General features: G+C 36.8%; 1 protein-coding gene across 2 annotated transcripts in view; it reads left to right on the top strand.

The window, feature by feature from the left end:
- The window catches only part of LOC129366358 (mediator of RNA polymerase II transcription subunit 13-like), a 92984-nt gene extending 87160 nt beyond the window's left edge, over window positions 1-5824 (top strand). For both annotated transcript variants that reach the window (XM_055040143.1, XM_055040141.1), the window contains exons 25-31: window positions 1524-1666; window positions 2250-2408; window positions 2696-2860; window positions 2987-3150; window positions 3744-3908; window positions 4040-4149; window positions 4260-5824. In XM_055040143.1, the coding sequence (XP_054896118.1) occupies window positions 1524-1666; window positions 2250-2408; window positions 2696-2860; window positions 2987-3150; window positions 3744-3908; window positions 4040-4149; window positions 4260-4392 (1039 nt within the window). In that variant the 3' untranslated portion in view covers window positions 4393-5824. The remainder of the gene's footprint in view (window positions 1-1523; window positions 1667-2249; window positions 2409-2695; window positions 2861-2986; window positions 3151-3743; window positions 3909-4039; window positions 4150-4259) is intronic.
- Window positions 5825-25010: the final 19186 nt, after the last annotated feature.

The raw sequence follows: 25010 nt of genomic DNA, 5'->3' as shown, positions 1-25010 counted from the left end.
AATAAATTCACAAGATGATTTATAGGAACAATGTTGGAATAGGTATTGAACACACTTACTGACTTTTATAAAACACACTGTACAAAAGTTTTGGGGGTTTTGTGAAATGACTTAAAGGCCGACCTTGAATGAAGAAACTAGTTGCAGTTGCCCTGGTGTGACTTTGATCTAGTTCTGCACTCAAGTTTTTCACATCTTTAAGATTCTGGGTGCCGATTCAACGCTCTCCATATAATTATTTTCTTTCCATAGACTTTCAGTTGGATAGAAGTCAGTTAATTGACTGGGCCATCATTAGGCTTTACTTTTTGCCAATACTTAGCATGAGTTTGGGCTTATTATGCTGCTTAGAAATCCACACTTGTTTCATCTTCAAGAATCTACAAGTACATTTATCCATTCATTCTTTCTTCAGTTCTATGAAGTCTGACAGTACCAGTCATTCCCTCCTGCATATTTTCTTACAAATTTTTAACTGCTTTGCTTGTTTTTCTGAGGGTGATGTACAGAACCACTCTGGTTGTGTGCAATGACATCCAAGCAGGGCAGCTTTGCTCTCATCAGACCAGAGCATTTTCTTCTAGTATTTCATCTGCTTGACCAAATGTTTTGAAGCAAACCTTAAACAGGCTGCAGCATCTGTTTCTTTTCTGCACTGGAGTGTTTTGTAATGTTTGTGCATAGAGGACATTGTGGTTTAGTGCATTACTTACTGTGTTCATGGAAAGACTGTTTCTTTTATTTCCAGGTTTTCAGAACCTCTCTCCAAGAGCTACATTCATAACTATTTTAATTATTCTTGGACTCCTCTGTCAGAAATCTTACGAGTCCCAACAGGCCATTGCCAGTTTATGGTGAAATTATGTTCTTTCTACTTCCAGATTATGGCTTAAACAGAACGCACTGAAACATTCCAGTTTATAAATACAGCTATAATCATTGCCAGTAGTATGTTTTTGTGGCATTGTTGTTGTTTTTGTAAAACTCCCTTTGCTTTTACAAACTGCACCACTCTCTTCAATACTTTAAAATTGAGAAACTTTTTCTAAGTTTCAGAATAGAGATTTTACAAATCCAAAACTTTTTTACAGAATCTCTTTACATCGTAGAATAGTCCTGTCTAGCTTTAGATATAATGACTTTATATCAAATGCAGTCCAAATAACCTAAAAAAAAGTGAAGCAAAGATTAATTTAATCCTGACTAAGGATCTCAAATCAGAAGCTTACTTCCGCACTTCTATCTAGTCAAGGTGAACTGAATGTGAGTGGTATCCTACAGCGATGACAGTGCAGCGTATTAACTCCCCATCGACGAGAGATGCAATTTAGTAGTTGAACAGCACTCATCATGACACCTACCTCAGAGAAACCTTGGATGAAGAGTGATATCATCCGTGTCAAATACCACTACTGGATTTTTGCTCATAATACCAGGCTTTAAACATAACAAAAGAGAATTATTGTTAATGTTAATGCTACTAATGTGAGTAATTCTCTATATCTACATTTTCTTCACTTCAGAACGAGGCGTCCTAAAGTATCAGCAAGGAAGATGGGGTTGCAGAAAGTGTGGGAGTGGTGTATTGGTATCATTCAGATGACCTCCCTGCCTTGGAGGATCGTTATAGGTCGATTAGGCAGATTGGGTCATGGGGAGCTTAAAGGTGAGTAAGCGCTCAGAATGAAATGTCTTTTCTGGTTAAAAGTTTTGTGATGAGTGATGGCGAGTGAAAAAATACTTTTTGCCCATCTGGTTTACTTAGTTTTAGTACCAAAAATGCCTAAAGGTATGCCTAAGTTCTGCCTTTTGAATAAAACATTTTATATTATTGGCATATAAAACAATAGAAAAATGCAATGATGAGACATTTACACCCTATTTGTTTTTATTATAGAACAGAGATGTATTTCTTTCCTTTCTTACTTGTTCATATATTTCTTTAGTTCTTTTTTCTTCTTTCTGTTTTTATTTTTTACCATATTTAAAATTAGGTTTAATAGACATATTTGTGGGAAAATATCTTCCATGAAGTCATAGTGAATTAAGCCTATTCCAATAATGAACAGAGAATTAAAAAGGAACAAAAATTAGGAGAAAATTGCAATGTTACATGAAAAAATATGGGAAACCTGCTCTCTCTAAGTTCATCTTTGATACAAGAGGCCATTTGGCTTTCTCAGTGTAAGATGATGTTATGGAATATAAGAGGAGAAAAAGACTTCTCACTCAGTTTATCTTCCCACTAGACTGGAGCTCACTCCTCGGGGAGCATTCCCTCCAATCAATTGGGCGGCAGCTGAGGGAGGCCTGTCGTGTGTGTGGGATCTCAGCTGCTGATTCTCCCTCCATCCTCAGTGCCTGCTTGGTTGCCATGGAGCCCCAGGGCTCATTTGTCATCATGCCAGGTATGAAGGAACTGCACATTGTAACTATGAAATCCAGTTAGCTTTAATAGTGAACGTAAAGTCTAAATTGTATTCAGTTCCAAGTTAAACTTTTTTTTCTTAACTGTACCACAAAATGTCTGTTTTGATTTTTAATTCTAATGCTGAATTTTGTGAGGGTGAAGTGTCTTTATAAAGGGATCATTTCATTTGTAGCTTTGCACACCTTTAACGTGTCCCATTATTTAACTTTGCAAATACTCACAACTTAGAAAAAAAATCATATTTCCTTTTTTTTCTGCATCTAGACGCGGTGACCATGGGCTCTGTGTTTGGACGCAGCAATGCTTTAAACCTACAGACGTCGCAGCTGAACACACCTCAGGATGCTTCCTGCACACATATCTTAGTCTTCCCAACTTCTGCCACCACTCAGCTGGCTCCCAGCTCCTATCCCACTGAAGACAATAATGGTAATGAAATATAATGATATAAATCGTGTTGAACGTGACTGAACCAGGGATAAATCTAAGCTCCTACCGACAGTGATTTACATTCTGATGCTCAAAGTCTTGTCTGCTGTTTGTTTCTTTCTTCAGATGACATGTTCCCTGATCTTCCCTTCCCTGATGAACTGGAAAACGATATTGGCCATGACATGATGCTGATCACATCTCTTCACTCACCGCCCAACACTTCTCCTGTGCCCTCGCCTGGGTCACCATCAGGAAATGGAATGGGATCACATTTCCACCATACCAGGGTGAGTCAGGGATCAGTTAGATAAATAATATTTAAGTGAATAGAAATTGTACATGATCCCTAGAAAAATCAACAACTATTGCCTACTAAAAATAAATACGTTCCCAATAATTTAGAAGGCTTTTCACGTGCTTCCAAAGTTTTCTTTCACAACACTTTAATGGGCTGTAATGTGCTGTGTCACCTTGTCTTAGATCATATATCGATTAAAATGTCATTTGGAATTAGTTTAAATCTTCAAAGTGAACTTGTTTATTTTGTGTAGCAATTGTTCAGTTACATTCATGTGAGTTAAATGCTGACACAGAGGAAGCCAAAATTAAAATTACTCTGGAGGTTATGGAGATTTTTCTTAGTTTATTTATACACAGTTGGTGCATTTGTAAACACAAACTGCGTGAATTCAAGTGAGTGTATTTTAAAGCCTCTGCATCGAACTATAAAGATTAAAATTCATAGTAGTTTTGTTAGAAACATAAACCCTCAGTTTAATAGCAAAAGCTTACAAAAGTAGGCCATGACATTATCAATGGATAAATAATGGAAGAGCTAAAAGGAGGTCTTAATTTTTTTGGTTATGCTTTGTGTCTGTAGAGCCAGGGAGAGCGCCTGCTGTCCAGGGACAACCCTCCAGAGGAGCTGAAGCAGCAGCCACTGGCGCTGGGCTACTACGTCTCCACCGCTCAGGCAAATGGACTTCCTCACTGGTTCTGGGCATCCTGCCCACAAGCTGAGAGCCAGTGTCCGCTCTTCCTTAAGGTACTGAAATCATAACCTGCACGGTTCTTTGCTATGAGAAGTCAAAAAATATGCAGAAAATTATAATTTTTAAAAACATTTTTAAACATTTGAATCAGCAATTGACAATGTAATTGGATTCTTCCCTCCAGGCGTCTCTCCACCACCACATCTCCATAGCTCAGTCAGATGAGATCCCGTCTGACAAGACCAAGCGGACCCATCACCCCTTAGACTCAAAGACCACCTCTGATGTCTTAAGGTAAATATACATCACTAACCAGCACTGTCTAGATTTTAAACTATGAAATAAACCTTAGTGTCAGAATTTCATATACTTCTAGTGATGAGAATGGAATATTTCTCTTGCAGGTTTGTGTTGGAACAGTACAACGCCCTCTCCTGGCTGACATGCACACCTGCCACACAAGACCGTCAGTCTTGCCTGCCTGTCCATCTTGCTGTCCTGGTCCAGATGTACAACGCCATTCTGAACATACTGTAGCTTTGTGGACCGATGGGAGTCTACAATTTTTTGTGCCTCTTTTTGACCACCAGAGAGCGCCAGTGCTCCTCGGTTGCTTTGAAGTAGACGTGGATTTCATGGGCCGGGCTGAAATATGGAGAATGAGGTCACTAGTGACTCTGATGGTGGCGTGCAAAGAGCAAAACGAATGGCTCCAAATATACTCACGCAAAAAAAAAAAAAAAAGCATCATGGGCAGTGCATAAGCATGTGAAGAATGGAGTTCTGGCTGTGAATACGGTCATCGGAGCAGGACAACATAACTCCATACTGCGCTACCAGCAGATTGCATGACAACACAAACATATGGATTCTACAGTTCTGCACTGGACTTGCAGCTGGTTGCGGAAACTTTTTTGCCTGAGGGGGGAGCGTTTTGACGCCACATTTTTCCTCACTTTCTAAAGTGTTGCAGATACACACGCAATGGAAACTATTTGACAAAAAAAAAAAGATGTGTTATTTATATTGTAAGGCCTACATTTACAAAAAATTGAGACTTATTTTTTAATATTTAAAACAATGAAAGAAAGAAACAAAGCCTTTTTTTCCCAAGTGACTGTTAATTGTCATGGGATGCGAAATGAAATGTCAATTTAATGCAATTGTAAAAATGCCATATTTATACAGATTATATCATGTCTTAGAATTTGATATATATGAATCTAAATAAATATATATAAATGTAAATACAAAAATATATATTACCTCTCGCAAACAGGCACTTAACGATGGAGACAGGGGTGGGCAAAGCCGACCCTTTAGAAGTGCGCACATTTATGATGCATTTTTGTCCTTTTTTTATTTTCTTAACTTACGAACATTTTTATTTAATGAGTTTAACTTAAATTGATGCAGAAAATACAATATGCTGTATATTTATAAGGTATTCATATTCAGCCAAAAAAATAAATGACAAAACTTGAAATAGGAAGTAAAATTTGCTGATAGTTCAAATTGATCAAATATTTTAAGAATGACCCATTTATTTCATTGGCTTTCCTAGATGATGTCAAGCAAACCATCAAAAAGGCTCAGTTTCTTCCGCCTCCCTCGGTCTGCGATTTGTTAGAGTCTAAGCATGTTTGTATATACACATTTCAGATTTTTGGGGGGTTATTTTTGCTATTTTTTAAGAGCTGTACATTTCATGATGGTTGGTTTATTTTAAAGTGATTCATATAATTTTTATGATTATTGTTTTTCCGCTGTGAGTTTTTTGAGACACATTATGTGCAAAAGTCATTGAATTCCAGCCAGTTGCCAAGTAAGTGTACACACATGTACAGACAAGTGCAAAAGTTTGTTACATCTGTCATCACTTTGAATATTAAACAGATTACCTTTAGTGGAAGTGATCTGTTACTTTTACACTCTTTTTTTAGTAAATTATTAAAACTCTTGAAAATGATGCTGCGTTCAGTGCTTCTTTTTAATACATAACATTTTTTACATTGTTTTTCATTTTGAAATTCACTTTTCGAAGATCTAGTTGCCGTGGGACAGATGTTAAAGTGTTGGATCATAGGCAATCAAATATTGTTGCAGTAAAAATGGGAATTTATTCAATATTCAAGTTATTACTATTAAAAGCAATCCTACAGAAGAGTTCTTAGCCTTGATTACAGGAACTCAGGGTTTCAGCAATTTTTTAAATTTTCTGGAAGTTTATTCCAGATTAGAGGAGCATAAAAACTGAATGCTTCTCCAGGTCTGGTTCTGGTTCTGGGAATGATTTGAACCAGAACAACCAGGAGGTTGAGATAATGACCAACGTTCTTGGTACCAGAAATTTACATACACCAAATAAAGACACGTACACCTTTCTTTCTCAGTGTCTGAAGTTACTTCAGACCAGACATCTCTTGTATTTGGTCAGTTAGAATTAACACATTTATTTCTATTTGTTATGCCACAATAACGAAAGTATTTTTTAAATGCCTCACTAATTAGAACTTTGTGTACTGGATGATTACTCAGTAACCATCCTGCACATAAAGTTCTTTATCAGAATTTTAGTACTTTGATGATCAATTTTAATTCTTTATCAGAACATTATGTACCCGATGATTACATAGTAATCATCTGGTACATTTGGTTCTCATTACTCTCTTCTCAAACAATGATGAAAAGTTTAAGTGATGAAGTCACGGCTTTGGAAACTCCTGATAGGCCAACTGACACATTGAGTTAATTGGTGACACACCTGAGGGATTATTTTAAGGTGCCTCCTTAGACATACTTCCTTCTAGTTTGATGTGATGGAAATTTGAAAACAAATCCTCAATATCCGGAAGAGATATTTGTGGTGGACTAGTTCTTCAAGGGTAAGAATTTTCGGATGCTTGAAGGTGACGCATTAATTTGTTCAAACATTTATACGCGAGTGTAGACATGATGGAAATATCCGATCACCATAACGCTCAGGAAGGCGATAGACTTATTTTGTCTAACTCAGAATAAAAGCCAAAGATCTTGTGAGGATGTTGGCTGATGCTGGTGAGACGGTGTTATTACTCCCCCCCAAAAATTAAAATGGTTGATTGCAGTTTGGCAGATTGCAGTTTGCCAAACTATTTGGGACAAATATCCTGGGGTCTGATGTGGAACAGGTTGGCCATGATGAGCAACGTTGTATTTGTAAGGAACATTGTGAACACCAACCCAACTGTGAAGGGAGGGGGTGACACCATCTTGTTGTGGGACTGTTTTACTGCAGGAAGAACTGGAGCACTTCATAAAGAAAGAATCTTGAGGAAAGAACATTATATGGAAATTTTGAAGCAACATCTAAAGATGTTAGCCAGCTAGTTAAAGCTTGGGCACAGATTGATCTTCCAAATTAACAATGGCCCTAAGCATACAGGCAGAGTGGTTAAAAGTAGCTTGAGAACAAAACAATAATTTGGAGTGGTCAACAAAAAGCTCTGGTCTTGTGGGTAAATTTTAAAAGCTGTATGTGAGCAAGACGACTTACAAACCTGGCTCAGTTAGACTAGTATGTGACAGGAATAGGCCAGAACTTCATGGGCTTAAAACATTTGACCTTTTTCATACAGGCAACCAGCAATGCTACCAAATTCTGAGTAAACAAATGTAGATTTTTTTTTAAAGAAATTAATAAATAAATCTCATTCCATCTCTCAAATTTATGCCATATAGCAAACAGAAATAGTTGTAATTCTAATCGACCAAAAACAAGAAACTTTTTGTCTGACCTAAAGTCAGACAGTAATTGAAAAAAGCAGCATTTGTCCTTTTATTCACCATGTCTAGACTTCTGGTTTAAACGTCATGTTATTAGGGCCTGTTATCAATTTGCCTGTTTTTTTTTATTTGTGTAAAAAGTTGGGATGCAGAAACAACCTTTGCAAAAGACCAGTCTTTACTGAAAGTATGTTAGAGCAAACAAAATTGATGGATGCCACTCCTGAAAAACTCTTCCAACTGTCGTTGGCGGTTCTTGTTCAGCAGGGTAATATTAACACGCAGCTGGCTCACCTCAGGAGCTGATGAAATGCCTTCTGATTCATCTCCCACAGATCAGCGTGCAAGTTGCTTAATAATGAGGGGAAATGTGCATCATAAAGCAAACTTGCAGGAAGCTGCATGTTGCAGTAAAATTAAATACTGACAGCCAAAATGTCCTCTGTAGATAAAATCTGAGTAAGTACAAAATAGAAAATGAGGTAAGAGTAAGTTGCTTGTTATCTATAAGACAGATTTTGTGTGTGCATGTATGTGGGCTTTAGATGGTTGTTGGAGTATGTTATAAAAATGAAAAAACATTAAGGACTTTTGAATTGGTTCATTGTACAAATGTAATGATTCTAAATGACGTCCTCCTAAAAGAAGGTAAGAGCTGTGCTCCCTTTGTGTGAGCAGGGAAGAATATTTAAGGATGAGTGGAAGCAACAAAACAAAAAGAAGAAAAAAAATCACTTGTAAAAAGGGTTTTATTTGTCCATCAGGGTCAAGCAGAATCATTGAGTGAACGCTGTGTTTCAAAGCCACCTAAAAAAGCTTAGTGGACAACAAAACCAGACAAAAACTATGTCTTTGAGGGACTGGGCAGCTCGAGGACACTATGACTGAAAAGGATTGGCTAGCTGTGGAGTAAAAGCCATTGAAGAGTCACTTGTGGTGGGCCTGTCTAATGGCCATCACAACTGGAGGAAGTGGACTCTTTAATTGACTGCAATGTGTTTTCCACAGATAACCTATTAGACCACGGCCATTCACCTGTAATGTGGCTTGCCAAGTGCTGTTTTGCTGCCAAATGGCCTACAGACTGGACAATTTAGGCCAAGGGCCATAGCATTGGAAACACAATTAGAAGTCAATTACATTTTACAAGTGCGTCTCTCCTGCCAACAGTGCACTACCTTAGACGTCAAGGTTCTTCAAAAAAAAAAAAAAAAAAAAATCTCAGATCAATAGATTCAACTCAGTGTCCATGATGTGGCTCAGCAAAGAGGGAAAGCAGAATTCATTTCTCCTTGAAGACATTTGAGACTTGAATAGAAGCTTTAGTGTTACGGGCAATACATTTTAATGAGTGCCTAAAATAATACTTGACAAATTTCAACAAGACGCACCTCCCTAAACTGACAGTTATTGTTAAATATAAAAGAAAGTGCATGAAATGAAATGAGGAATCCTGAAAGATACAAAGAACTATTTTGTGTAAAATTGCCTCAAAGGACAGCAGCTTTCATGCTTTTCTATGAAACACTTCCTGTGTGTAGACAGATTCGGGATACTGTGTGAGGTCTGGCATAGGATATGTGACACAGCTTGGGTTCCTCTAAACATTGTTCATAATCTGATACAAAGGGCAAAACAATATGGGGCTGATTCTAACTTTTTTTTCTTTATTTTTTGGTTCTGTCTGCCTAGAATTGTGGGGGTGGTATAAATCACCTGAACGTTCACCTGCATATTCATGTTCAAGAGGAAGTCTCCATATTTTTTGCAAAATCACGACATAGCGTTTAGAATTTGTGTTTACACCCGAGCTTTGCTGATTTGGGATTTCAACCATTAACGCCTTCCTGATACTTGTTCAAATTAAATCCACCCGAAAAAATCTTCAGCGAGGAAAATTTCTTCCCTCTGCCTCCATCAAATACACTGAAAACAGACAGCAAGCAGATTTGTTTATTTGTCCTGCTGTCATCTGGGTTTTGGATGTTGAGTTGGGAGTTCAAAGGATATTCTCAGATATTGTAATTTGCAGTAATGGTTAATGTCACTAACAGCTATTCTACAACCGCTGGAAGAGCTTGTCTCTCAAAATAAACTTATGTACTTGCAAAAAAGAAACAACTGGTAAATAAAAGTGTAATGGTCAAATGAGTAACCAGCAACTAAAAGGTCTCTATTTTTATATATATATATTTATTTCCTTTGTTTAACCAGGTAAACCACATTGAGATCTGGATCTCATTTTCAAGAGGAACCTGGGCAATGGAGTAAAGTTGTGACCAAATCACTCCGATTAAAGTTGCAAAGCTCTAAAATCCCATCTTGCTTACAACTGAAATTCCAAAAACTTGACCATTATTTCAATGCTAGATTTGTTAAGAGAAAAAAAAAACAGCTAATATTATTATAGAAGCTCTTAATGGACGAGTTCAAACATTCCATGTTGTCTGACTCACAATTGCGCTGTTTGAAAAGAATACTGGAAAATAGCATAGAGCAAAATGAAAATTGCTTATATGTCATTTCAAAAAGCTTTTTTATGATGTTACCTGTAATTATCGTGGTAATATAAATGCATGTGTTGACAGATTTGAGATTCAGGAAACAGCATAAACAGCGCAAAAGTTGGTGGAGGGACAGAATTAACATCACTCTGTTGATCCATCTTTTGTGTACATAAATTCTGCAGCGCCTCGCGATGCAGTTTGCTATTTCCTCTCTGACCAAAGCATAAGTAGCTGAAGGCTGTAGCTTCACGCAAATAAAGCCTTCTAATCCTTTTAAAGTTACGAGCAAAGGAATAACCCACACTTTATAACTCAGTGTGTTGCTCTCTGTCTGGTGTCTGTCATCGAAGCCTTCACTCAGCAGTAATGCAGGGGGGTGGACATCGTGGTGGGTCCTGTGTCGGTGACCTCCTGTGTGCCAGTCAGGTCAGGAAAGGTTTAGTGGTCTTAAATAAAGGTGGGTGGTAGAGGTTGCAAGCCTAATCTATATTTTAATGCAACATTTTATTTGATTTATTTCAAAATGATCAAACATGTGAACACATTTGTTGTTGAAATGTCACCCTGGAGTGGGGAAACGTGTTGATTGTCATGATACTTTAATACAACTCTTCTTCTTATCAAGAAATACCAGCTATAGAACTTTGGAATAAGGAAGGTCTTTCTGTCATTGACGCTACATAATGCAGATATATGTCAGCATGTTTTTATATTTCTAAAACAAGTCCCTTCTATTTATTATGTTAGAGACAGTGCATTTAGGTTGATGCACAATGTCTTCTTTACAACAGAAATAGCGTTTTGCAGATCAACAAGTTACATTTTCGGTCTCATTTTTATCCACATGTTTGCTGTGTGTGTTACATGGCTTTTTGTTGTCCTATAAGCAGATCCTGTGGAACTCTGAAGCTTCCTCCAGGGTTACACTGGGGATCTTGACTGCTTTTCTGATTTTCTCAAGGCCTTACTTCAATTAAATTACACACTAATGGCCTGCATTTAGTAATAAAGTCACTTCTAAAAGCAATTGCAATGGATTTTATTTGGGGTTTTGAGTGGATAGGCACATGACTACATATACAATCCAAAGTCTGGATTTTTAATCTAAAAAAAACATGCATCGTGTTCCTACCATTTCATAATGTGCTACTTTGCACTACTGCAAAAAATCTTAATGGAAAACATTAACGTTTGTGGTTTCTATGTGACAAAATGTCTAAAGTCTAAATGTGGATAAATACTTTTGCAAGACTGTATAGACCTAATAATACTTTTTCTTTAGATTTTACTACTCTTAACGGCTGAGTATTTGTGGGTCCAATAAAACAAATTTGAAAGAATACTTACGAGATTCATTGGTCCTGTTCTGTAACACTAAAAAAATAAACCTTCTCTTTTATCTCACTGTGGAAAAAGGTTGCTCGACTTTTTCATGTGGAAAACATAGCTAAAGACAAATATCAAATTACAAAAACACCCATGTGCTCACACATAATAAAATTTTACTGTATTGTTTTCATCGCTGTTTTTATTTTTACTTTTTCTTTTCATAAGTGTCACAAGAAAGACTTCATACATTTTATTTTTATGCTGCAGGTCTTTCACTTTTGCAATTAGGCATTGTGAAGGAAAACTACAGTTTTAACTCATAAAGTAATGAGAAATTTTAAAATAAAGTCGCTGTCTGAACTTCAAATGAACGTCACAAGCCCTTTATCCTTTCTGACTTCAGTAACAACTAAATATTTAGTCTTGTTTTTTGGAATATATCATTTTCCAATGACAACAGAAGCTGTCTAAATTTATGAAACTGCTTTTGGTGAAACCATTCTGTTAATTCTGGCATATATTTGGAGTCACTGCAATGCTAAAAAGCAACACCACTCGTTTTCTGTTGCTTTCTAATAGACACCTGAATATTTTGTTCCAAAACTGACAAGTGTTAAGAGTTTTTCATAATTCCTTTTAACTTAGAAACGTGATGCAGTTCAGTCTGAAGAAAAGTAAACCCAGAGTGTAGTGGTGCCATTGCCATATTTCACTATAGTTATAACGTTCCTGTGGTGACACTTAACGTCTGTGTATAAAACTCATAGGATCTTTTGCTCCGATCTATTGCATTTCTACCTCGGCTCCTGAGGAATAGATCTGTGGGTTCTCAGACCCGTTGCTAATTATTCTTAGGGAGTGCACTCAGTCACACACACACCCACACACATTCATAGGCGTTTGGATTCAGGTGTTAACAGATAAACTTTATATCGTGCTGTAGTTACCACTAAATACATCTTATGTTAAATGTATACTTTGTTCTTTTCAGGGATGTCACTATTGTTATTTATGCATGTGTTGTATCTGTTTATTCCTCTTTATTTTAACATAAATAGATTCCCATAACAATTCTGAATGTCATGCTGCTAGACAGGATGCAGCAAACAACAACTAAAATAAACAGACTTGTTTGATTAACAATGTTTTTAAGATTTTAGGTCTGGATGTATGTTTCAGGTTGGGGGTTTACGTTTGTCTTTTTCATCTTTCATCATCACAAAAACCTGTAGCCTTCTCAGGACTGCTTTATTCTATTGATACTTGGTATGTTTTCACAAATCAATGAGATAACCCTTAATTATGTTAAGCACTCCATCTTAAATTTGGTCAAATAGTGCTGATATTCTTTTCTTACTTTAATTAAAGGAGTTAATATATCTTCCCCTGACGTTAGCTCTCTGGCTGTTCTTAGGCATCAATGTTGATTTTAATTAGTGCCTCTCACTCTCCTGTGCTTCTGCGGTAGAACAACTCCATCCAAGTAAATCCTCAGCCATCTCCCAGATGGCTCCAAGAAAAATGTGCCTCTCAGAACGGCTCACACTCAAGCCAGAGAGCCATCGACAGCTTTTGTTTAAAGGAGCTCCCATTCAAGTGACAGAACATCTGCCAACTCAGCAAGGCCGCTCTTTAGAAAACATCTGATTTTGTCTGGGAGTGCTTCCCATCTCTAGTCTTTTTTTCATTTGCATAAATAGTTTTCGTTAGAAGGGCCTGAGAGGAACATGCTAGAAATTACAATTTCGCTTCCTGTAAATCTCTTGATGCAGAGTATTACATCCTTCAGGGCAAAGGAGAACTCCACTTAACACTTTAGCCAGTGTAAATAGAGGAAGATAAAAGCTCTGCAGACTTCAAAGGGGTTCCTCTTTCTCAAACCATCAAAACACTGGAGGAAAAAAAACAACAACAATCTGTCATTTACATCGAATATAAAACTATGAGGAGCGTTAATCCACTTGATGACTGCATGCCACAAGCAGTTCACAAAGGGTATGGACATGCTAACATTTTAAGACAACCAAAAATAATAAAGTTGATTTTTTTTATGAATGACTGGATTATTATTAATAACCACAAATAGACTGCACTAATATAGTAATTTCTTACTCTTGCTCTCCTCTCAACATTTTAATATAAATATTAATTTCTTTTATGTTTTACTGAAGAAGTAAAATCAGTGGCACAGTTTCATGGACCAAGCCTATTAAAGGCAGGAATATGAAAAAATAGAAGCATTTCAGTGTTTTGTACCATAAATACCGCAAGTCGTTCCAAATAAAATGCTGATTAAGCAATAAAACGGGACACGGTGTCTTTTGTTTTTTAGACTTTTAATAAGAACAGCAGCACGATGAGTTCTGTAAAAAAAAAAAAAAAGAAGAAAAAAAAATATATATAAAAAAATAGGGAAGATTGATTTGTGAGGTTGTTCAAAAATGCTAATGTGAACCAGCTTGACAGAAAAAAAAACATTCCCGATGATGCTGCAGAAGAAGAATAGTCAGGTTGTGACAAAGTCTACAGCAAACCTGAGTTTAAAAAGAGCAAACATTCAACTCTGATAAAACATATATCTTTAGAAATTTTATTGCTGAATCTCGAAAAAAAACTTTACAACAATAAAAACAACAAAACTGATTACATTTGTTTTAAAAGCTTAGATAAAGTCTTCATGACCTTATGTTTAATTTTTTTTCAATTATGTTTTGTCTCATATTTTCAGACCATTTTGTTTATTTCCTGTTAATCACTGCAGTTTTCAAATCAATGTAGAAAGTGCCCATACACAAGACAGTTACTGAATAAACTTTACTTTACTTTTGATGTCTAAAAAATAAGATTAAGCAACACCAAATCCTAATCAAATATTGTAAATTACATGTATCTAGCACTTTTGAAAAATAAAAAAACACCAGGTGCTTCATAAAAACAGCACAAAAAAAGTTGTTAATTTTTATTTAACATACTGAACAATGTTTGATCGTTTTTCAATGGGGTGATCAAGCTGTGGTAAAAAGAACTCAGCATTTAGTATTATTGTAGTATTATTACTTTATACAATGAGACTTTTGTTTTATTTGTTTTAAAAATAATGATTTTCAATCAGAACTTGCCTCTAAATAACTCGCAAATATTGCCTGACTTTGGGGCAACACATATTTGAATCAATAAAGGTTTTGTTGGATTATGTTATTGTTTTACTCATAGAAGGAATTTAAACAGTCTAAGACAAAGCTTGGACTAACTGGAGCTTCTCGCAATACGATAACCTTTTATAAAAATATGACAGTTTCACATTATCACAGATTTACTTTACAAACAAAAATACAGGAAAACACTAGATTAGACTAGATTGTTGATTTTGTGCCTCCTGGGAAGCTGTTCACGGCTGCAGTAGAAACGATGTTGCTTTGTGATAAAACAGAATTTATACTTCAGTTGTGTCCTTTCTGTTGCTTTTATGTATGTGCAGTTTGTTGGGAGCTGGGAGCTGCGTGTGTTGAGTGAGTCTCCCCTGTTTTCTGCTGAGAATAGGGAGAATAGGGAGACTAGTGCATGTGTGCTTTTATGCTGGACTACACTGCATTTGTAGAATGACCTCGGAATATGACCTTACACGCTTCTCTTCAACATAGAAAAGCTCTAATTTGTCCCACCACTGTTAAAATATGAACGCGTTTATTCAACACTACAGCTATATTGTAATTTTCCCCCAAAATTACCCCGTTGTTACTTTTATTTGGACAGTTTTATAGAACGAAACATCCACTGAATTTTGTAGCCAAGTGGATTTTAACTGCTCACAAATAACAATGTTTAAACAGTTTCTCACAGTTCTGCTCTTTATGGAGCAACACTACTACAAAAAAATATTAAGTGGTTAATAATTTCTGGCTACCTTCCCAAGTAGACCACCTGCAGTGAGTTTCTTGGTAATTTTTTTAAATAATAATGGATCAACTGGGAATACGCCAACAACCCAATGTTAAAATAATATGGGGACATCATAAAATGTAGTAAAATTACATCACAATTTCTAAGGCAATAATATAATGTTTTGCCAGTAGCTCTGTAACACATGTAGGTCACATGACCTCTGCTCTTTTTCGGTGAACTAAACAACAGCTACTGAATCCATTTTAGAGTAATTATATGAATCTTTCACCATGCAATCTTTCCCCCATTCATGACATTTTTACATGTATAATCCAATAATCCAATAAAAAGTATTCTATGTGAAGTTGTCTCACAAACAGAACATGGCTCAAAAATATCATTATTTAAAGAAATAGATTCAGGAAAATACATTGAAACTACCATAAAATATTTGCTGTCAATAAAATGCTGCCATATTTATGAGCAGTTACATTACTGTCTCCAGTCATCACCTTTTCAAATGATTTTTAAATACTAGATTACTGAATTGGAAATTTATATTTTGTGGTATTTTATGACGATATTGGTTCAAAAACATTATTTTGTTATTTGCACATTATTATTTATTTATTTATCACATTTTAGATGCCAGAGATTATTATGTTATTGTTTATTATTGCATATTTGTTTGTTACATGGAGTTACCATAATCTTGATTTTAAACATTTTCAAATAGCTAAATTTGCCTGTTTTGTAACCAAAAGAAAACTTTTGAAGCCATTTTTAGCACACTGATCAGAATTTGAAGCAAAGGGTAATAAAAAATGAATTAATGTCTTACTCTTTGCTTTGCCTCTGCTATAGCAACTGCTTGCTTCTCTTAAAAGGGTTTCAAACCATGTCGGTACGATGGAATATTTTAGTTGTTGTGAAGAAATAACTATTTAGGATGTTATTATATCTTAATAGAGTTAACTTGTTAATACCCAATTATATCTTTGTAACAAAAATAACACTACAATCGACTGACAGACATCTACAAAGCAAACACCAAGGCCTTTTATGTGCCTGAACATCTTTAGCATATTTGGGGCCAACTTTTTTGCTTTGTCACATCTTCTGTTAAAGAGCTGACAGCCATGATAAAATCTGTAAAGATTGTAACAGATGTTTTGCCATTGATCATCACATCGCAAACATATCAAAACCCTCCTGTCACTTATTATGAATGTCATTTTTTTTTTTTCAAAACAAAGAGCAAACATTTACCAGACTCTTCCTTCATTCCCTTTTCCAATACAAACGCACATAAAAGTGTTTTGCTGATTCTCAAAACCAATAAGCCATCCAACACTTCAGCCGGCCACTTGGAATGAGGATGAGGCCTATCAACGCCTCTGAGATGTAAAACATGGCCTCTCCAGGCTCATTGTTTCATTATTTCATTAATTATTTGACCTAATTATCAAGAGGAGGTCCCACTCTGCAGCTATGATTGTCTGAGGCATGTTTGAAGCTGCTGCTGAAAAAAAAGACAAGCAACAACAGCACACCTGTGCTATGAATTTCAATGTTTCCTACACTGATAGAAAACTGCCACTAACACTGGTAATTATACACTCCTGGTGATGTTGCCTGGAAACTGCAGTGTTTTCTTACCAACTGCCTAATTGTAACTGTACTGCTGGCCACAGCATTTATTGGATTTGATACACAATAAACAAATGCACTGTGTTTTGTGATTCGCAAAAGTCAGAAATGTTTATTTTTCTTTATATGTTTACATTATATGCATCATTTCATGGGAGAAAATCAAGTGAGTGTTGCAATTTGACTTGTTCAAAGAGTAAATGAAAACATTTTGAAAGACTATTCAATCCCAGTGTAGTGTCCTTTGTGCCCACAAGGGAGAGTTGTAAGTCAATGTATGAACTGCTTGTTTGAACTAATCCTGCAGGCAAAACATATAATTTTAGATCCTTCCTCTGATTTAACTATCCTGAGATCCAGGCAATAATTTACATGCCATGAGGAGGAATTCAAGGTTCTCAAATATGCTGCAACACAAAGTTATTTCAGTCCGTTTTTTTAAAACTGGAAAGATTTGTCATGGAAGCTGAACACAAGCAAAAGTTCAATTTAACCACTTATTTTCTTAATGTAAATTTGCACAGAATTGATTATATTTCTTTAAAATGCTGACACAAATGATGCGCGGTCAAAGTAGCTTGGAGAAATGAACAATTATTCTCGCTTTCATCTGCAAGCACAACTTTTGATGTATTTTGTGATTTTGTCTGATAGATTAACAAAAGTGATGCATAATTGTGAATCACCCAGCGCTGGACTTATTTTATTTATTTTTTTCCTCATTCTTGTGGAATTGCTGAATTCTAGTTTGAACTTTGATTAAGCCATGTTTGTGTTCATTGTCCTACAGGAAGGTCAACTTCCATTCAAAACTCTGGATGTTCTTTTTATTACACGATTGCCCTGTCATTATCTCTAGCCATTTCCCGAACAACTCTTACGAGCTTCCTCAGAAATGTCTCCCCACAGAATAATAATGCCGCCACCATTTGTCACTGGGAGAATTTGTGCATATGCCAAAAAGTACAAGGTTTTATCTTGACTGGCCTTACATGTCTGTGGTGTCCTTAAACAAGATTTCTTCAGTAGTAGTTTTTTTTTCATCTCACACTAAAATCAGATTGGTCACATTCTAAGCTGTGGATTCTCTGCAGCTCCTCCAGAGTTACCATGAGTACCTTGGCTGTGTTAGTAAATAGTATCCTCTGTGCCAAACCTATCACTTCATCTCAAGAAGTTTTAAACACAATTCATAGAATTAAGAGGTCTGAACCTAACCCTGATATTTACTGGGATCATTCTAATCCACTTGGTTATTGATATTTATTGCAGCATTAAATCCAGCCACAATTTTTATCCTTTGAAGAAATCAAAACAATTTAACAAAAAAAAAGCCCTCTCACTCTGTGTTTCCCCAAAAGGAGAGATGAATAAAGTCAAGTGCTGCATAAATAAAAAGGGCCTGCCAGAGGCACTTACTGTGCAATCTTCTGGAGGAGATCACATCTAAGTTCAGCTTGTCCACTCAAGTCGCATTGGAGAGATGGCTCCAAATCACACATCTAAGTTCAGCTTGTCCACTCTAGTCACATTGGAGAGATGGCTCCAAATCAAACCCAGAGCTGCAAAAGCCCCGCAGTCACAAAGACAGAGCGTGAGGGATGTATAATAATGATCCATCAGCTTTTCTCTCATTGCATGTAGATATAATCTGCCTCTTTTGGAAGAATAGGCTTACTATGACTAAAACATAAGCTTCCCCCACCCCTCTACTGTTGTTGTTCACATGGAGCACTCACAATTGCATGTAAATTAAGACTATTATGGTGGAGAAATGTTATGAAACATTGCTGGATGCTGTATTGTGCCTGTTTGTCTTTATGATCATAACAACTGACGTGCTATCAAGGAGCGGAGGGCTTTCTCCGTGAGCTCTGAATGCAGCCATTATCATTACAACAATGACAACATGCAGCTTTTTTTGAAACAAAAGGCTTTCTGGCTCTGAGGTGATCCTCTCTCTTTGGTCCTTCCAGCGTTTTCTCTCCTGCTTTTTGCCCTTCCTCTGGTTCTAATTTAGTCGTCCATAATCATAAAAGCATTGGCGAGCTGCTGTTGCGGAGTAAACCAAGAGGTGAAACGTGCCCCCTAAAAATTCCATTTTCACTCAAGTGGACGAGCACAACAAGGAACGGCGCTGCAGACGCAGACAGACTTCTCAGCTGCACAGATCAAATGGCAGAGGTTCATTATTAGAGACAGACAACAAACAGCTCTGCTGAAATGTGTGTGTGAGCGTGTTTTGTTGTGGTTGTTCTAGTGAGCACGCAAAGGTGAGCTACACTTTTGACATAATGTGGATCCACTTTGGGTTGAGCGCATACCAGCCTATCCTTTGAAGTTTCACTCCTCACACAGACACACACCTCCATAGATGTGTTATATCCATTTTACAGTCTCTACGTGATGGTGGAGGGGTTGCATCTCTGCAGGCCCTGAGCTCTAACCCCCTTAGGGTCACCGGTTTAACCAAACGGATGCGGTCTGTCCATGCTCTGTGCCGTTTCACTCTCCATACTGTAAGCTGGCAGTCCTCCTGATGGCAGATAATTTGAGTCATCAGTCTCTATTTCTACACAGCAGATGTTTCCCCATGTCAGCAGTCCCCCCAGACAAAGCAAGATGAAGAACCCTCCTTCTTTAAAGTGTTTCTGCTTTCCTTTCCCAGTGTGCACACACCAACCTTACTGATCCCTACAGATACTACCACACGTCAGACCCTGATGGGGGTGGGGGGTAAATAGATTCCATTGTTTACACTCTGCACCCTATAATGAAACAATCTCCTGGACTGACATGCAAGAACTATGTGCAGTCTGTTATTGTATTTTTGAAGCATGGCTTGATGACTAATTTACCCTGAAACACAGACAGGGATCATGGAAGCCATCTGAAAGCTGATAAAAGACACTAATGGAAGGTGATTAATAGGCAATGGGCTAAATGACTGCTGTGATACTGGTATCATCACTGATGCAGAGTGACTGAGGAGGCCCATGCTGCATGACGGCATCCTCTCTGTTTTCAGATCAATTTGCAAAATGGCAATCCTATCTTTTCAATAATGCTAAATAAGTATTAATACACCAGCACACTGGGGTGGCTGTACTTGTGGATGTCAAAACAATTCAACAGTAACAAGGTAAGTAAGCTGAATTACGAACAATAATCATATTGACTTATTAAATGTGATTCACACAAACAAAAGCAAAATCAATTATGAAGAAAATGACAAGTTGATTCTATTTATATATATATATACACACACACACACACACACACACACACAACACACACACACACACACACACACACACATATACTTAAATGCAGATCCTTTAAAAGAACATAAATCAAAGCATGGTTGCTTAATAGATAAATAACACATTTATTGAAACATATAATCTGCTTTCAACTTCTAATGTTAAGATTACAAATTTAAATAAATCACGGTTTTAAACTGTTGAGGGAGAGAGATATTTTTATTTTTATTTTTCTTTCTTTCTTTCTTTCTTTTTTTTTTTTTCACAAGATTGATGTCAAAGTCCAAAGGAGTAACTCTTGGATTCGTTCATGATGTCTGAAGCGCTAATTGGAGGCGACATGTTTTCAAACTTCCTTCAGGAACGACCTGAAGAAAATGTTTCAAAGAAGGAAGAAAAAAAAAACATCTCTTCAAATGGACCCGCGTAATATTTCCTCCTCTTGCGCCGCAAATGACTCTGGGGTGGAAGAAAATTGCAAGGGTCATTACACCGCAAAAATAAGAAGAGCAAAGAAAGAAAGAATAGTGAGGGAGAAAAAAAAGTGTCAGTTTTCTTTGGGCTGTCTTTGAAGCGAACCGAGAGGATGTTATTGTATCAATTTTACATGATAGAGCCAATTAGGCTGTTAGGGCGCCTCGTCCTCAAGCGGATCTCGCTGCTCAGACGTGTTTGATTGCTGACATCAAAGTTAAGTTAAACAAAAGTTGATTTTGGAGTCGACAAAAATTGTTAGACGCTTTCAGGGGCGGAAACAAATTGCTTATTCAGAGTAAACATTTCACAGCTTATGGGGAAAGATATATAAAGAGGAAGGAGTAAAGGGGGAAACATTCTAGTAAATTACAAGGATTAGTGAGTACTGTTGTATTAAATTAACCAGCTGCACACAGCATTGTTATTGATTAAAAAACATACTAATAAATAAAGGACGGTTAGCATATTTGAGGATTAGACTGCATTGAAAATATTTAGCGGCCACTGCATGGCGCTAAGGAACCGCAAACAGCGCGCTAACCTTATAACAGGTTAGAATCTTCTTTAAATCCATCAATAATAATAATAATAATAATAATAATAATAATAATAATAATAATAATAATAATAATAATAATAATAATAATAATAATAATAATAATAATAATAATAATAATAATAATAATAAAGTTTTGCAATTATTATATGAAGAAGAGATTTGGAATAAAATGATGCCATGTTTACCATAAGGGACGTCATTACACCTATTTTTTGTTTTTGGATTAATTGCTGACAAAACAAACAAAAACAAAACCTCAAATAAACTGTTTATAGAAATGTATTGTACTATTTGTTTTGCAATTGAATTATTATGCTTTAGATACACGTAGAAATAAATCTGTTAGAATTTGAAAGCCTTTGAACAATTTGGGTCGCGTCTGAAAATTTTTCAAATAAAATTTACCTGTATAAATAATACGGTGAAATGGGAGCAAATATACGCTGTGGGTATTAGATACACATTTAGCATTGTTGAAGTAACTTGAATGTACTTACAGTTAGGATTTTATTTTTTGCTGTTTTAATTTGTTGTTGTTTTTTAATCGACATAAAACATACATTATTATAATTTCACCTCTTTTAAACGACTTTTAATGACCGTGTCATAAATTACCATGAATGAAGTGCTACGTATAGTTACATATTTTACCTTTTTTACATTAATAAAAAAAATATAAAAGGTACATAAAACATTTCTTAAATTATTTCTGTTTTTTTAACGCTTTCAAATTTTGCTAACTAAAGACATATATTTATATACAGAAATTAAATAAAACATTTTCTTTTAAAAATGAATTTATCACCTGTTGCTAAAAGCCACTCAATTGCAGATTTAAAGTTTTAGCGTTGGTGAACGACAATCCGACCCGGGCCTGATCTACAGTCACATGCAGCAGCAAATCACTACTGGCGTTCAGTAGATTAACCTTTTGGGTCTTTTTTTTTTTGTCCCATGGTGTAAAAATGAAATAAGTAAGATCGAATAAATACATGCCTGCGTCTCCAATCACCTTATCTCGCCTGACTGCTGTCTGTCCGTCTCTGTTCCGCAGAAACACACGGCTGATTCTCTGTGTGTGCTCGGAACCTGTACCTGCCTCTGCAGGAGCAAGAACGCAGCACGGCTCTGAACGCTCACGCACACACGCACTCACGCACGCATGCACAGAGTAGTGCATGCTTTACCCCAGTCAGCAGAAAAAAAGAAAAAGAAAAAAAAAGGACATCAAAGTGCTTCTGTGAGCTGCAGGACAGTGACCACAGCAAAGTGAGGTCTGTTGCGGTCAAAGCGCCGCTGCTTTCCACATTACAGTAACCCGCCCTGCCTGCCTGCCTGCCTGTCTGCCCGGCTGCAGACCGCTGCTGCTCCCCGGCTCCGGTCGCTGCACAGTATGGATCAGCATGAGTCAAACACAAACAGCTGGGCCGTTGACATCACCTGAAAGGCTTCCTGCGGTTTGTTTGACACTGTCACTCTGCTGACCATGTGTTTGCCCGAGCGCCGTTTTAGAAACGAAAACAGCAGCATTTGTTTGTTTTCAGCAGAGGAAAATAACAATAATACAAAAAAGAACCACAGAAGAACTCTGGCTCAAATCATCGTAACTGGTCGGGAAAAGCCAAAATATATTGAAAACATGCTTACACGATGTCCTGAAGAAGCAATGCAATTTATTTTACTGGAAGAAGTTGCACACACACAAAAAAATAACTATTGTGCTACAAGGTCTCAACAAAAGAATGATAATAAAAATAGCTAAGTTGCTTTTTTAAAAGTTAGTGCGTTTTATTGCTGCTTAGTCTAACTTAATGTTTAAAAAGGTAAAACAAGAAATAAAACCGAAATTCCCAGCAAAAACCAAAGTTGTGCAAAATGTCCCAAAAATAAAATGTCAAATAAAACAAACAACTGTCAAATAACAATCAATGTAATTAATAAAAGGCCAAAACAGATCTAAGAAAGTGTAGGCAATATAATATTTGCATCAAAAGGGGTTTGGTGCGAACTTGCCTCTTAACTTTTATGTTGTGAATAGAGCAGCATAATTGGTGTTTCAAACTCTCCTGTCCAAACACGCTCTGTTTGGGATGGATGAGTCACTTCTTTGATTGCTTCATTGCCCATTCATGACAGATCTCACGTTTCATTAAGCCTCTGCAGATAAATGTACGTCACCGCGAAACAGCATGTGAGCAGTCAGTGGCCGACTCAAGTGACAGCAGCTTGTTCTTTGTGAAAATGTAACCACAGTCCAAATGTCTCAATGTTTTGCCGGGGAGCAGCAGATATGTTTCAGTTTTAGGAAAAAATATATAAGTAAATAAATCTGCTATTTGTACTCCTGATGTTTTGAAAATCAGAAAATAAAAGAAATGCAAACATCAACAAGAAACGTGTTATAGCATGCATGTACATTTACTACAGAGAAAGGAAGTGACCTTAAAAACAACAAACAAGCATGTTAAAATGTGATTAAACAGAAACTGCCAAGATTTATTCATCTATCAGCCTCCCAGTTCTTCTACCCCTTATCAGACCCACAAATCAAGCGGACGTGTCCTCGGATCCACAAAGAACTCCATTTTTCCTCCTCAAAGTTTTTTTTTCTGCTGAGCTGCTGGAGGGATCATGTCTGAGGACGAGACCCTAACCCCCTCGCCCCCCTGCTCCTGTTCCCTCAGAGAGCAGCCTTGTTTGAAATTGTCTGTCAGTCAGGAAAAAGTGCTCCTTGTCCAATCTGCTCAGCTCATGTCATCACCAGGGGCTCCCGCTTTCTCCGGGATCTTGCTTTCCTCAAAAAAGAAAGAAAGAAAGAAAAAAAAAAAGAAGCCATCTCCAAATCTGATTACTCTAATGTTTCACCAGGTTGAGAGATCTGGCTGAAGGCATCTTGGAATTTCAAATCTCCGTTGCTTGAAAATGGAGCTCTGCTGCAGGCTGGAAGAAAAGGATGTGTTTCATAAAATATTGCTGTTGAGTTTCTGTTATGCCACTTTGTGCCCCAAATTTATAACCCAGCTAAATTTTTCTCAAAATATGTTTTCTTTTGGGGTTAATGTGCCAACTAATTCTCAAACTTCTGGATTTTTTTTTTTACTTCGCACGACCTTTCCATGACTAAAAAGTTTTTGAAACTCAACAAACCATCACTTTCTTTAAAATCTTTCAAACCCCAGTCAAATCAGTTCTCAATAGTTTTAATCTATCAGATGACCAAGAGAAGAACCATGAACCAGAGCAAAAGCAAGAAAAGAAGATTTTAGTCCGATATTAGATCTTATGAGTCTATCAAGATAATTTCCTCTTGGGATGTCACCCCACCAGTCCTCCTGCTGAATGAGGGCTCTTGAAAACATTTTTATACAAAGCTTGAATCTTCAGCATGAGCGCCTGGATGGAGGATCCTAAAGTGTTATGCTGACAGTCTGTCAAAGAACGTTTTGGGTAATTTATTGTTTTCCACTAATCTCAAAATAAATTAAAAGCGGTACTGAGTGTCTTCCTTTGAAAGTGTTTTTTTTTTTCATGTTCAAGTTGGTTCTGGAGTGATCCAAAGTGGAAAAGCATCCAAACAGCCATGGGCCAGACAGATCTGCCGGTACAATCCTGTCAAAGAAAACCAGAGCTGTGCTGGGATTCACCAATCAGTCTCAGGTCGACACCCTGCTCTACGGGTGTCGACCTGAGACTGAGGTCAAGAAGAGGTGACACAGCAAGAGT

Source organism: Poeciliopsis prolifica, unplaced genomic scaffold, assembly GCF_027474105.1.
Source record: "Poeciliopsis prolifica strain line A6 unplaced genomic scaffold, Auburn_PproV2 SCAFFOLD015, whole genome shotgun sequence".
In the NCBI taxonomy this organism is placed as follows: domain Eukaryota; kingdom Metazoa; phylum Chordata; class Actinopteri; order Cyprinodontiformes; family Poeciliidae; genus Poeciliopsis; species Poeciliopsis prolifica.
The sequence above is the reverse complement of the archived record's forward strand: the minus strand, read 5'-3'. Positions and strand labels throughout refer to the sequence as shown.